Source organism: Hyperolius riggenbachi, chromosome 2 (assembly GCF_040937935.1).
Source record: "Hyperolius riggenbachi isolate aHypRig1 chromosome 2, aHypRig1.pri, whole genome shotgun sequence".
NCBI classification, from domain to species: Eukaryota; Metazoa; Chordata; class Amphibia; order Anura; family Hyperoliidae; genus Hyperolius; species Hyperolius riggenbachi.
This window is the reverse complement of record NC_090647.1, coordinates 20,717,146-20,730,420: the sequence shown is the minus strand read 5'-3', so window position 1 is coordinate 20,730,420 and position 13,275 is coordinate 20,717,146. Positions and strand designations below refer to the sequence as shown.

The 13,275-nt window shown below is 47.4% G+C and overlaps 1 protein-coding gene across 3 annotated transcripts in view; it reads left to right on the top strand.

Annotated features, from left to right (window-relative positions):
* The window catches only part of NUMA1 (nuclear mitotic apparatus protein 1), a 98,471-nt gene extending 87,033 nt beyond the window's left edge, over positions 1–11,438 (top strand). For all 3 annotated transcript variants that reach the window (XM_068266546.1, XM_068266544.1, XM_068266545.1), the window contains exons 21-26: positions 2,103–2,394; positions 5,398–5,534; positions 7,343–7,573; positions 7,917–8,024; positions 8,174–8,404; positions 11,181–11,438. In XM_068266546.1, coding sequence (XP_068122647.1) covers positions 2,103–2,394; positions 5,398–5,534; positions 7,343–7,573; positions 7,917–8,024; positions 8,174–8,404; positions 11,181–11,213 — 1,032 coding nt within the window. In that variant the 3' untranslated portion in view covers positions 11,214–11,438. The remainder of the gene's footprint in view (positions 1–2,102; positions 2,395–5,397; positions 5,535–7,342; positions 7,574–7,916; positions 8,025–8,173; positions 8,405–11,180) is intronic.
* The last annotated feature ends 1,837 nt before the right edge of the window (positions 11,439–13,275 follow it).

The window sequence follows — 13,275 nt, the reverse complement described above, 5'->3', positions numbered from 1 at the left end:
GTCCTGGTGTTTGTACACATGAGAGAGAGAGAGATGTTCAGTCAGATGCTCGTCATTTTGGTGGTATACAAATTTGATTTTATGCAAATGTGGTGTTTGTGATTGAACCAATCAAGTCCTGTTTCAAGTTACATAAATTTGTCTAAAATTAACATAACCTAAAGTAAATGTAAAGGCAATATAAAAAAGTTAGATCCCTATAGACGGGGAAGGTTCTGGATCCTGAAGCCTTCCCACTCCTCTCTTGCTCCCCTTGTTCCAGCCTTGTCACCCCTATTATCTATACTCGACCAGTTGGTGGAATACACGTCTGTGCACCCTTGGGGAGGCTTCGGAAGTGCTTCCGAAGACAGGCAGCTCTGTACGGCGCATGCATGAGCGCGCTTATGTGCGCATAGTCACAAATGCGCAGTACGGAGTCGCCTATCTTTGGAAGCACTTTGGTACTTGAGTGGTTCCAAAGCCTCCCAAGGTGGTAAATTAAACGGGGGTGACAATGCTGGAACAAGGGGTACAAGAGAGGACAGGGAAGACTCCAACTCCAGGCCTGGAGGGCCAGATCCATGCCAGTTTTTAGGATGGACTGAGAAAGAGAGGAATGTGTTCTACCTGATGGACCACACCTATCCTGATTCAGTCCCATCAATTAATCTGAGCTGTGTCAAAAATGTGTGAGGACCTCGTCCCTCGTAGGACTGGTCTGACATCCCTGCTTTATAGGATCCAAAGCCTTTCCTGTCCGTAGGAAAGTATTTAACTTTTTTTTTTTTTTTCATATTTCCTTTACTTTGGATCTGTGATAGAGAAACTGAGTTGATTTTCATTGAATTAGGATGAGACCGTTTATTGACGCACTTAAAGAGACACTGAAGCGAAAAAAAAATTATGATATTATGATTTGTATGTGTAGTACAGCTAAGAAATAAAACCTTAAGATCAGATACATCAGTCTAATTGTTTCCAGTACAGGAAGAGTTAAGAAACTCCAGTTGTTATCTCTATGCAAAAAAGCCATTAAGCTCTACGACTTTCAAAGTCGTGGAGAGGGCTGTTTTCTGACTTTTATTATCTCAACTGTTATTGAACTATTTTCTTTTTCTCTGCCAGACGAGAGGTCATTAGTTCACAGACTGCTCTGAAAGAATCATTTTGAATGCTGAGTGTTGTGTAATCTGCACATATTAGAGAATGATGCAATGTTAGAAAAAACACTATATACCTGAAAATAAAAATGAGAATTTTTTATTTGCTGCTAATCTTCTAGTAATTATTCATAGTACACAACCAATTCGTTATATCATATATTTTTTTTTGCTTCAGTGTCTCTTTAAAGCGAAAATAAACTCATGAAATAAACAATCCTTCTCCTAAAAATGACTTTTTAAGATATTCAACTGTTTTATTGTTTTTGCTCAATGACACATTCATTGAAGTATGCCAGCGCTAAAATCTATGAACGATTGACCCTTTTTATCTCTTTCCTGCTCCCAGAAGCCATTTTCTGCTAGGAAAATGTTTTATAGTTGGAATTTCTTATAAGTGAGGGTCACACTGTAGTCACTTCCTGTCTGAGTCAGGACTGAGTCAGCCACTTACATACCTGATATTTAACTCTTTCAGGCAGAGAAAGAAAAAAAGGAACACAGCCTAGTTATTTGTGTGCTAGGCACTGTACATACACATGTCTATCTCATCATGTCACATGTCACTTCGGGTATCCTTTAACTGAGAGGGATATGGATGATTCCTTTTAAACAATACCAGTTGCCTGGCAGTCCTGATGATCTCTTTGGCTGCAATAATGGCTGAATCACACACCTGAAACAAGCATGCAGCTAATCTAGTCTGATTTCAGTCAGAGCACCTGATCTGCATGCTTGTTGAGGGGCTGTGGCTGAAAGTATTAGAGACACAGGATCAGCAGGAGAGTCAGGCAACTGGGATTATTTTAAAAGGAAAAATCCATATCCTTCTCCGTTTAGGTTCCCTTTAAACTTTTCTTCTACAGTTTGCCAATAAATGGAATCATCCTGATTCAAAATTCCTGCTTTGAATGCTGGCTGATGCGGTACAACACTCAATTAATTATTTTTCTATCTCAGAGAACAAAAGAAGAGGTGGATCAAGAGGCGGAGAGCGCCAACGCCTCTTTCTACAGCCTGCGATCGGCCATCTCCCACCAGAATGTCAACCAGCAGGGCAGCGGGGGGAGACGAGGCCGAAAACCTAAATCTGCCGTCTCTGCCCCGGCCATCCACAGTTTGCCGTCCCAGGAGTCTCTGGTGAAGGCCGAGCCCTCCTCCTCTGACGACAGCATCAATAACGATATCCTGATGAACTTGCCTGGATATCGGCCCAGCACACGCAGCTCCGCCCGCCTCTCCCAGGCCAGCAGTACGTCAGCCCCCAGGGCCTTACCTCACCTATATAGATCTGTTATCTTCGCAGCTACGTCATGGTGGCGTAATGGTTGGGGATCTCGGCTTGCAGTGCTGGCTCACCGGTTCAAATCTCAGCCGGGGAACTATCTGCACAGAGTTTGTTTGTTCTCCCTGTGTCTGCGCGGGTTTCCTCCGGATACTCCGGTTTCTTCCCACATCCCACAAACCTACAGATAAGTTAATTGGCTTCCCCCTAAATTGGCTCTAGTCTACGATACATGTGACTATGGTAGGATAAGATTGTGAGCTCCTCTGAGGACAGTTAAAGCGGGCCCAAACCAAACATTTTTTTTTATTATTAAAAATATTTAGTTGCACCACTCCGACACATACAAAGATAAATAAACACTCCTTCAAGCCTATGAGCATTTCAGTGCATGGTTTTCACCCTTCTCTTTGCATAACTAGGGTTATACAGGTGGCAGCCATTAGCAATTCCTCCTTTGCTGGACACCTCCTACTCCACCAGTCTGCCGGATTCTGTCCTGGCAATATGAAAGGAAGGGAGGGGTTCCCCCAATAAATGTAAAATATTTTATATTTGTCGTCATGCAGCTGAAAAAAGGCTGCTATTTATCATTATAATTTAGAAAATAGATTTTATTTCTGAAATCTTGTATTTTTAATTTGGGTCCACTTTAAGTGACAATATACTCTGTACAGCGCTGCTGAATATGTCAGTGCTACATAAATACTAAATAATAATAACTGGTGCGCATCTAAGGCCTCCTTCACACTGAAGCGTTTTACTAGCAATTTCAGCAGCTTTTTCAATTGCTGGAGATCACTAGCATTTAAAAAAAAAAGGCTACTGAATGTAATGTGTATGGCAGTGTTCACATTGAGAGCTCTTTTCCACCGAGCGCGATTCCAATCGCAAAATGCCAGCGGTTCTAATTTAAAATGGGAATTGCAGGAAGTATTTTCCATTTCTGTGATTCACATTTATGTGAAGCGCAGTTGGTTCATGAAGCGATTTTTAACTGCAATTGCGCTTCAATGTTAAAAGATAAATGCAAAATCGCAATCGCACATATACAAAATTGATGAAAATTCACAATCGTTTGGGTTGCATTAGGCAATTGTTAGTGGAAAAGAGCCCTTAGCGATCGCCAGCAAATAGCAATTACCGTATATTCCGGATTATAAGGCGACCCCCCCCCCCCCCCCCCAACTTTTCCAGTTAAAATATAGAGTTTGGGATATACTCGCCGTAAAAGACCATCATATAATGGTGCTATGTCTGAACAGATAGATACTGGTGCTGTACAGTATGTGGTACCCAGTATATAACAGTATATAGGCGATTGACTGGTTGGATTGGTTAACTCTTCCTCTCCCTAAGCAGGTTGGTCAGCTCTACATGTCTACCTGAGTTGCAAGCGGAGCATTACCGTATTACTGTATTACAGCAGAAGAAACTCACCGGCTTCTGAAGTGCCCGCGTTAACGTCTTTCCTCAGCGGTGTCCAGCTTCCTCTCCCTGGTAACGACAGCTCTAGTCATGTGACGCACGCACGTCCGCGTCACATGACATGAGCCGCCGTTGTCAAAGAGAGGAACCGGGCGCTGCTGAAGAGAGAAGTTATGGCTGCTTCGTTGGAAGCCGGTGAGTTTCCTCTGCTGTAATGCTCTGCTCGCAACTCTGCAGAGGGAAGGGCTTTACTGGGCTGGGGCTGCCATTCTGTAGCTGAGGGTACCTTGTCCAGGGCAGCACATGAGGGAGGGAGGGGAAGGGCTTTACTGGGCTGGGGGCTGCCAATGGGGAAAAAAAATTGTAACCCCTCCCCAAAAATAAGACCTAGCATGATATTTGGGGCTGAAATTAATATAAGACGGTGTCTTATTTTCGGGGAAACACAGGTAGACACACTGCAGATTTATTGCATGATTTGTATCAGCTGTAACAAAGAATTTTTTTTCTTTAAAGGTTATTATTCTGTTGCTTATATTTTAGAGCAGAGAGGAAGTTCTGAGTTCAGGTCCGCTTTAAAATCTTCTTTCCTCCAAGTGCAGTTCAGGAATAGGAAGCTCATCTGCCAGCACACCATTCAAAATCCCGTTAGATCAGCGGGTCAAACCGACCATTTCAGTCATGTCCCATCAGCTTCTGATCTATAACAGGTTTTTTTGTACAGTAGTGATTTGAAAATCGATCGCATTATGAATCAGGAGCTTATTAGACATGTCGGAAATGATTGGTTTAACCTGTCACTATAATGGAAAATTGGTGCGTACCTAATATTACCCATCTCTTTCTTCAAAGCTAAATAAGTCCTTAGTAAGTGAGATCTTCCATCCCTCTTATTATTATATTATTATTATTATTATTATTATTATTATTGATTTATAAAGCTCCAAAATATTTTATGGCTCTGGTTTAGTTTTCTGTCTTTCCACCTGTTCTTGAAAGTCCATGTCCTTCCTATAGTGTGGTGCCCAAAACTGTATCCCATACTGCAATTGTGGCCTCACAAGGGATTTATACAGAGGGAGTAGTATACTAGCATCCGGAGATATTATTTCCAATTTTATGCATCCCAGAATGTTATTTGCTTTAGCTGCTGCTGCTTGGCACTGTATAGGATTACTTGTTCTCAATCAGTATTCTCCTGTCATCCTCCAAGTCTGATGATCCCAGCTGTACACCATTTATCTTATATGCTTCTCTGCCTTAGCACACCCAAGATGCATGATCTTACATTAGGTTGTTAATAAATAAAGAGGCTTAGACTCTGTACTGACCCTTGTGGGACACCTCTGCTAGCAGATTCCTATTTTGATTATGATCAATTTACTAGATATATTATCCACTGGTGTGATTAACATATAAAGTACCATTTGACATGTATACTTTTAGTGTACCAGAGCTGTAATTTGCAGAGTAAAGTGTCCCTGTGCACCAGATAACCCAATCCCTGCACTGACATTAATCTTTGTTCTTCCCTTACTCCAGATCGCAGCAGCTTCTATGTGGCCACGTGCCACGATGAGCCGGATCCACAGGAAGACTGGAACAGGATTGCAGAACTCCAACAACGAAACAAGATCTGCCCTCCGCACCTCAAGACGTCCTATCCGCTGGAGTCCCGAGTATGTTGCTTGTGTCTGGGGGGCTCCCTGGCTCCATATTAGTGAGCCTCGTAGTCATAAAAAAGCTGCAGTCAAGATATTATTGTACACTGTTTCAGCAAATACTGTTAAGGAATTGGCTGCTACTTTGAAACAATAAGGGCCACCATAAACAGACCTTTGACTTTAGTTTCCACTTGGGTTACACTCCAGGAAAAGGTTGGTGAAAGGGAATTTCCCGAGTCGGGATAAAAAAAGCCACCTACTTACCCGGAGCTTCCTCCAGTCCCTAGTAGCCGCTACGTCCCTCCCCGCAGCTCTGCACTCAGCCACTGGCTCCCGTCCCCAATGGTCCTTGCCAGGCCATCCTCTACTGTGCCTGCGCCACTGTCAATCACTCACATGTGGTGTGAGTATATTGCGCAGACGCAGAACTGCTGTGTCTGCGCAGTACACTCCACACCATGTGCGAATGATTGACAGCGGCGCAGGTGCCGTAGAGGACGACCTGGCAAGGTCATCCTAAAAAGCGGAGGGGGCCAGTGGCGGAGAGTGGAGCTGTGACGTGGAACATAGCGGCTGGAGGAAGCTCCGGGTGAGTAGGTGTCATTATATTTTTTGTTGGGGGGGGGGGGGGGGGCAGCTTGAATATAACCTTTGAAGAGGAACTTAAACCAAGGATTTAACTTCATTCCAATCTGTAGCTGATACCCCCTTTCTCACAAGAAATCTTTACCTTTAATAGATCATCGGTGTCTCTATGGGCTGGTTCACACGGGCGTCTGCTGAGCTTTTGCTTGGCATTGCGTTCAAACGCCAGCGTTTAAAAGCTAGCTTTTGAAAAGCGTTCAAGGCTAGCAGTTCTGGTCTCTGCTATTGTTTCCTCGCGTTTACTGCCTCTGAAAGCAGCATGTTGCTTTTGAGACTAGACGCAACGCTGGGATCTACTGCCAGGCTTTCATGAAAGCCTGCAAAAGCCAGCTCTAAACGCTCCCATTCACTTGCATGGGATGGCAGTAGATCCCAAAAAACGCTGCGTCTGAAACGCTGCGTTAAACGCCACAAAAACGCCCGTCTGAACCAGCCCATATATATGGCTGATATTGTGATGAAACCCCTCCCACAGTGTGATGTCATGAGCATGGTCCTGACAGTTATCTGTCTGTGAACCTCGTTGCATTGTGGGAAATAATGGCTTTTTTTCAACTGCCAAGCAAGCAGTATCTCCCTCTCTGTATAGAACTTTTAGTAACAATTATTCTGTACAGATCACCTGGCAGAACTAGATGTTAAAAATAATTAAAGGAACAATTTTATTCATAGTTTTTTTCACTACATTTCCTCTTTAAGAGCTCCAGGGGAACTCAAAACATATTTCCGTCCTCCCACAAAAAAAAAAAAAAAAAATACTGAGTTGGGGAGTTATTGAGAATGGAGAATGCACCTCAATAAAAATCGGTATTTCATTTGAAAACGGTCTCAGGGTAGTAGGGAGAACTGCTATAAAAAAAGATAGGAAAAAAAACTTTAAAGGGATAAATTATTTCTTTTATTGAAAAATGTAAGACATAAGTGGGGAGGGAGTGCAGGAAGAGGGGCTGCAATATTGAGCTTACCGCTGGATTTCAGGAGGTGGGGTGCTCGTGTACCCCCACTGTGCAGATGTTTGAGCCACTTTTTGTATAGCCATTTTCCAAACGCATGAAGTTCCATTCTGCTGTATCTTATAAACTGCAAATCTAAAGTATTCCCAGATGTAAGTAGTGTTTGCAATGCGGTCTATACCCACAAACCCTCAGTGTTTATCTGAATATTTTTCTATTCTACAGCCGTCCATTTTAACCACCACTGTAACAGACGAGGAAATGAAGACGGGAGACCCCAAGGAAACCTTGCGGCGGGCCACGTTATTGCCTTCTCAGATCAGAGAGTCCGTCTCCGGGACCCGGCGGATGTCTCTGTCCTCCAGCGGAGCAGAGCATGCAGGAGGGGGGATACACACCCGGCAGCAAATGAAGCGAGTATGGGAAGAGCCACACGACGGCCCTGACACCCCAGAGGTGAGACCCTCACTCCCATGCCCATGAAGGTCTCCTTAGCAATGCTTCTGTCTCCCATGCCCATGAAGGTCTCCTTAGCAATGCTTCTGTCTCCCATGTCCATGAAGGTCTCTGTTAGCAATGCTTATGTCTCCCATGCCCATGAAGGTCTCCCTTAGCAATGCTTCTGTCTCCCATGTCCATGAAGGTCTCCCTTAGCAATGCTTCTGTCTTTCATGTCCATGAAGGTCTCCCTTAGCAATGCTTCTGTCTCCCATGTCCATGAAGGTCTCTGTTAGCAATGCCAGATCCGCCTCTTTTTGCCTTCATCACCCAGTGATTCTGTCTTCCTTTCTGTAACTAGTCCAAGAAGCCCACAAGTTGTTTCTCCCGGCCGATGACCCCTAAAGACAAGCCAGAGTCTCGCCGGACGTCCACTGCCGCAGATAGCAAAGCGAGTGGCAGCCAGAAGGTAAACCGTAACCATTCACACATTTACTTGTTGCTTCTGTTGAGTTAATATCTTTTACAATGGAAACTTGTCTGATTGAAGCTATCTTTTCTTGGGACATCCTTGCTTCACCATGATGTATGCTTACTACCTTCATTCTCACCCTGCAGTCTTCATCCACCCGGCGCCAGTCCACAGCCTTCAGTGTTCTAATCACACCCAAGAAGCTGGGCAGCAGCCTCCTCAGAAGGGGTCTCAACAAGAAATCTACACCCAAGAGCACCCCTCAGGGACGGGGGGCCTCCGGCAAGTCCCCGCACTTATCCATCCGTAAGTCCCCCGGCAAGAAGTCACCCGGAAGACCACCAGCAGCAGCGAAGTCTCCAAAGACAACGAGCAGGGTGAGTGAGTGCTGATGGTCACCGGAACCTTCTCAGCAGTGTCTGGGCATGCCATGGGAAGCAATGTTGGATAGAAGAGTGTATAGATGCATATTCCAGAACAGAGGAGACAGTTTAATCCGTCCCTCCCGTTACGGCACAGCGGGGAGTCCCTCCCGTTACGGCACAGCGGGGAGTCCCTCCCGTTACGGCACAGCGGGGAGTCCCTCCCGTTACGGCACAGCGGGGAGTCCCTCCCGTTACGGCACAGCGGGGAGTCCCTCCCGTTACGGCACAGTGGGGAGTCCCTCCCATTACGGCACAGCGGGGAGTCCCCCACATTATAGCACAGCAGGGAGTCCCTCACGTTACAACACAGTGGGGAGTCCCTCCCGTTACGGCACAGCAGCGGGGAGTCCCTCCCGTTACGGCACAGCAGCGGGGAGTCCCTCCCGTTACGGCACAGCAGCGGGGAGTCCCTCCCGTTACGGCACAGCAGCGGGGAGTCCCTCCCGTTACGGCACAGCAGCGGGGAGTCCCTCCCGTTACGGCACAGCAGCGGGGAGTCCCTCCCGTTACGGCACAGCAGCGGGGAGTCCCTCCCGTTACGGCACAGCAGCGGGGAGTCCCTCCCGTTACGGCACAGCAGCGGGGAGTCCCTCCCGTTACGGCACAGCAGCGGGGAGTCCCTCCCGTTACGGCACAGCAGCGGGGAGTCCCTCCCGTTACGGCACAGCGGGGAGAGGTGCTGTGTGATTGCCGTGTACTTGTTAACCACAGCTGAGTCTTTATTCCTCCAGGGACAGAAGAAGAAGGAGTTATAGGTAATGGTGGTGACTGTGCACTGTGTGCGGTGCTGTGTGGACACTACGAGGTGTGATTATTCCATGGTAATCCAGGTTCTTTGCCTTGGAGAAAAATGTTTAGTTAAAAATATAAACTTTCTCCAGCGCATAGAACTTCTGATGATGCTCTTACATTTAAAATGTGCACAGCGGGAATTGGTATTGAAGTTGGCTGCAAGTAAAATATCAGTAAATTGCTGATAGTCTATTATGAATCACTGGATGTTTCCAATAGTAAAATCATTAAAGGGACTCAGAGCCGAAAAAGTAAAAAGATTTATACATACCTGGGGCTTCCTCCAACCCCATCCGCTCCGATCTCTCCCACGCTGCCGTCCTCGGAGCCAGTCTGACGCAAGTGAAGTGCGCTTTGTGCATCTCTCCAGCGGCCGCTAGAGAGACACGTAGAGGGCGCTCTTCTCCTGTGTAGACTGGCACCGACTGACGTAAGTGACGGGACCCGGTTCCCGAAGCTGCAGACATCGGAGGACGGCGGCGTGGGAGCGATCAGAGTGGATGGGGTTGGAGGAAGCCCCAGGTATGTATAAAACGTATTATTTTTTTTCTGCTCCGGTACACTTTAAATCATTGCTGATATTTTATTATGGCCTAAGCTAACCTTACTCTCACACAAGCCCTCCCTCTCTATGCCTAACCCACCCCCTGCTGATCCCTACCCAAACTTCCCTTCTAAATCCTAACCCTAACAGAAACCACTCCCCCCAGGACTGTTAGGGTTAGGCATCGAGAGGGAGGGTCCGGTGGGGATTGGGAGGTGGGGTTAGGCATCGAGAGGGAGGGTCCGGTGGGGATTGGGAGGTGGGGTTAGGAACCGAGAGGGAGTGCTTGTGTTACCCCTCCCTCAATCCCTAATGCTAACTGAGGGGGCACACATTACTACAAGTAGGAGCACGTCAAGCCTTGTACATGAATAGCACATACAAAAACTGCACAATGTGCCCCATTTCATGTGCAGACATTGCATAAAAAGTGCAGTACATTGAACAGGGGAACATGAAAGGGGCTGCACGGTGAAGGGAGAACATGAAAAGGGCTGCACAGTGAAGAGGGGACCATGAAAGGGGCTGCACGGTGAAGTGGGGAACATAAAAGGGGCTGCACAGTGAAAGGGGGGTGCATGAAAGTGGCTGCACAGTGAAGAGGAGAACATGAAAGTGGCTGCACAGTGAAAGGGGGGTGCATGAAAGTGGCTGCACGGTGAAGAGGGGAACATGAAAGGGGCTGCACAGTGAAGAGGGGAACATGAAAGTGGCTGCACGGTGAAGAGGGGAACATAAAAATGGCTGCACTGTGAAGGGGGGAACATGAAAGTGGCTGCACAGTGAAGAGGGGAACCTAAAAGGGGCTGCACAGTGAAGAGGGGAACATAAAAGGGGCTGCACAGTAAAGAGGGGAACATGGAAGGGGCTGCACAGTGAAGAGGGGAACATGGAAGGGGCTGCACAGTGAAGAGGGGAACATGGAAGGGGCTGCACAGTGAAGAGGGGAACATGGAAGGGGCTGCACAGTGAAGAGGGGAACATGGAAGGGGCTGCACAGTGAAGAGGGGAACATGGAAGGGGCTGCACAGTGAAGAGGGGAACATGGAAGGGGCTGCACAGTGAAGAGGGGAACATGGAAGGGGCTGCACAGTGAAGAGGGGAACATGGAAGGGGCTGCACAGTGAAGAGGGGAACATGAAAGGGGCTGCACAGTGAAGAGGGGAACATGAAAGGGGCTGCACAGTGAAGAGGGGAACATGAAAGGGGCTGCACAGTGAAGAGGGGAACATGAAAGGGGCTGCACAGTGAAGGGGGGAATATGAAAGTGGCTGCACAGTGAATGTGGCACGTGTTCTGTAGATGGGTGATTGTGACGGGTGCCGTTTGCTGTTGTAGCAGAATGCTATCTGACCTCTTGATTTTTTTTCCTCTATTTTTTTCTTCTCTCAGTTCTTTGAGCGGAAGCAGACTCGCAACAAATGAGGACTTTGGAGGGACGCAGCTTTGATTTGTATAGACTGCTAATCGCACACGCCCTGGGACCGCGGAGCCCCACCCCCGATCACGCAGCCTCCGCCTCCGCCTCCTCTGTATCTCTGCTACAACCTATCAGGACCCACGAATGCTTTGTACAGGCAGATTGTGTATTCCCGGACAGTCTCGGCAATCCGGCCTGGAACTCTGATTATTTTATTTTTATTTTCTTATAAAAAGGGGGGAGGGGTGGGGGGAGTTCCCCTCCCAGGGGATGGGGGGGGGGGGGGCGGGGAATCTCAGATTGTGGAAGTAATGCTGACCTGTCACGCTCGCCTGTGTACGCGTCATTTCCTGGGCAGCTTTCATTTTGTTTGCAGCATATGAAGCTAATCTTTTAGTGCCTTACTGCTGTGGCTCTGTAACTTAGCAATTTTTTTTCTATTTATTAAACATATATCCATCCTCTTCAGACACAGCTTCCTCCCTGTGCTTTTTACGGACTGATTTCAGAACTGCCTGGTAGTGTGACATCACAGCAGGTGACATCACAGAAGCTTCACCAGTAGCGCCAATCAAGGTTTCTATACTGTAAAGCAAAGGATTCTGGGACTAGGCCAGCCCCCTGGTTGAATGCATAAAACTCAGAGCTCCTCCTACAAAAAGGGAAAGCGGAGTACATTTATTCTTTAATATTTTTCATGTGCTGTGTGGACTGTACTTGCCCATATGTATGTGACTCGCTTTGTAGCCATATCATGAAAGTCTGGAATAAGGGTGCATGGAGGTGCCACAAATGTGTGTACATCTTGTTATAATGGTGGCCTCTCGCTAATCATATGATCTTGGCACAGAATATCGGGGTTAAAGGTTAAGCACCCCTAAGACTCTAATAATGTCCTCCCCAACTCTCTCACCCCTCCCCCACCACCTTTAAATGCATCTAAACTCATGCTGCTTCCCTGCCCACCCCAATACTAACCTTCTGCCTTGCCCTTCACTTTACACCAAGTTTCTGCCCTCACGTCTGACCCTTATACTATCCTTTAACCTTTCTTTTTTTCCTTAGCATCAGGCTCCTCCTCATAATGCTTACCTTTATCCTTTCCTTGGCACCAGGCTCCTCCCCCACCCGCTGACCTAATGCTAACCTTTATCCTTTCCTTAGCACCAGGCTCCTCCCCCACCCGCTGACCTAATGCTAACCTTTATCCTTTCCTTAGCACCAGGCTCCCCCCCCCCCACCCGCTGACCTAATGCTAAGCTTTATCCTTTCCTTGGCACCAGGCTCCTCCCCCACCCGCTGACCTAATGCTAACCTTTATCCTTTCCTTGGCACCAGGCTCCTCCCCCACCCGCTGACCTAATGCTAACCTTTATCCTTTCCTTAGCACCAGGCTCCTCCCCCACCCGCTGACCTAATGCTAACCTTTATCCTTTCCTTAGCACCAGGCTCCCCCCCTACCAATGCTTATCTTTTCTTTAAAGGAATAACGAGGTGAAAATCCTTGGGGAAGCAGAGGCCATCTATAAGTCCCAGCACCTGATTAATTACGTCGTTGGAGGTTTTCTTCTGAGCAGCTCCATCAGCTGGTAGTTCGGTCCAGTGTAGGCCCTGGCCAAAGAAAGTTTGTGACCTTTGACCTGGATCTAGATGGTCTTGCATGCACGGTAGCTCAGTGCCACCGCTCTCTCTGCGCTTCCCGCATCCTGTTGCTGATGCCAGGAGAGCGGGGACACTGAGCTGCTGCACATGCACAGCCAACTAGATCCAGTTCAGTGGACTTTCCTCTGGTCACGGCCTTTACTGGACCAAATTACCAGCTGATGAAGCTTCTCAATAGAAAAACAGCCCTGCAGTTAGTGATTACTCAGGGCCCGAGACCTATGGATGGCCTGTGTTTCCCTGAGACGTTTTGCCTCAGTATTCCTTTAACACCAAGGCCATCCCTGAACCTGCTCACCCCCATTATCATTAACTGCTTCCTTGACCCACAACCACCTGCTGACCCCAGCACTAACGCTTTTCCTTACCAAGATACCCACCTGGCTGCTCCACCCCTTTCCCACC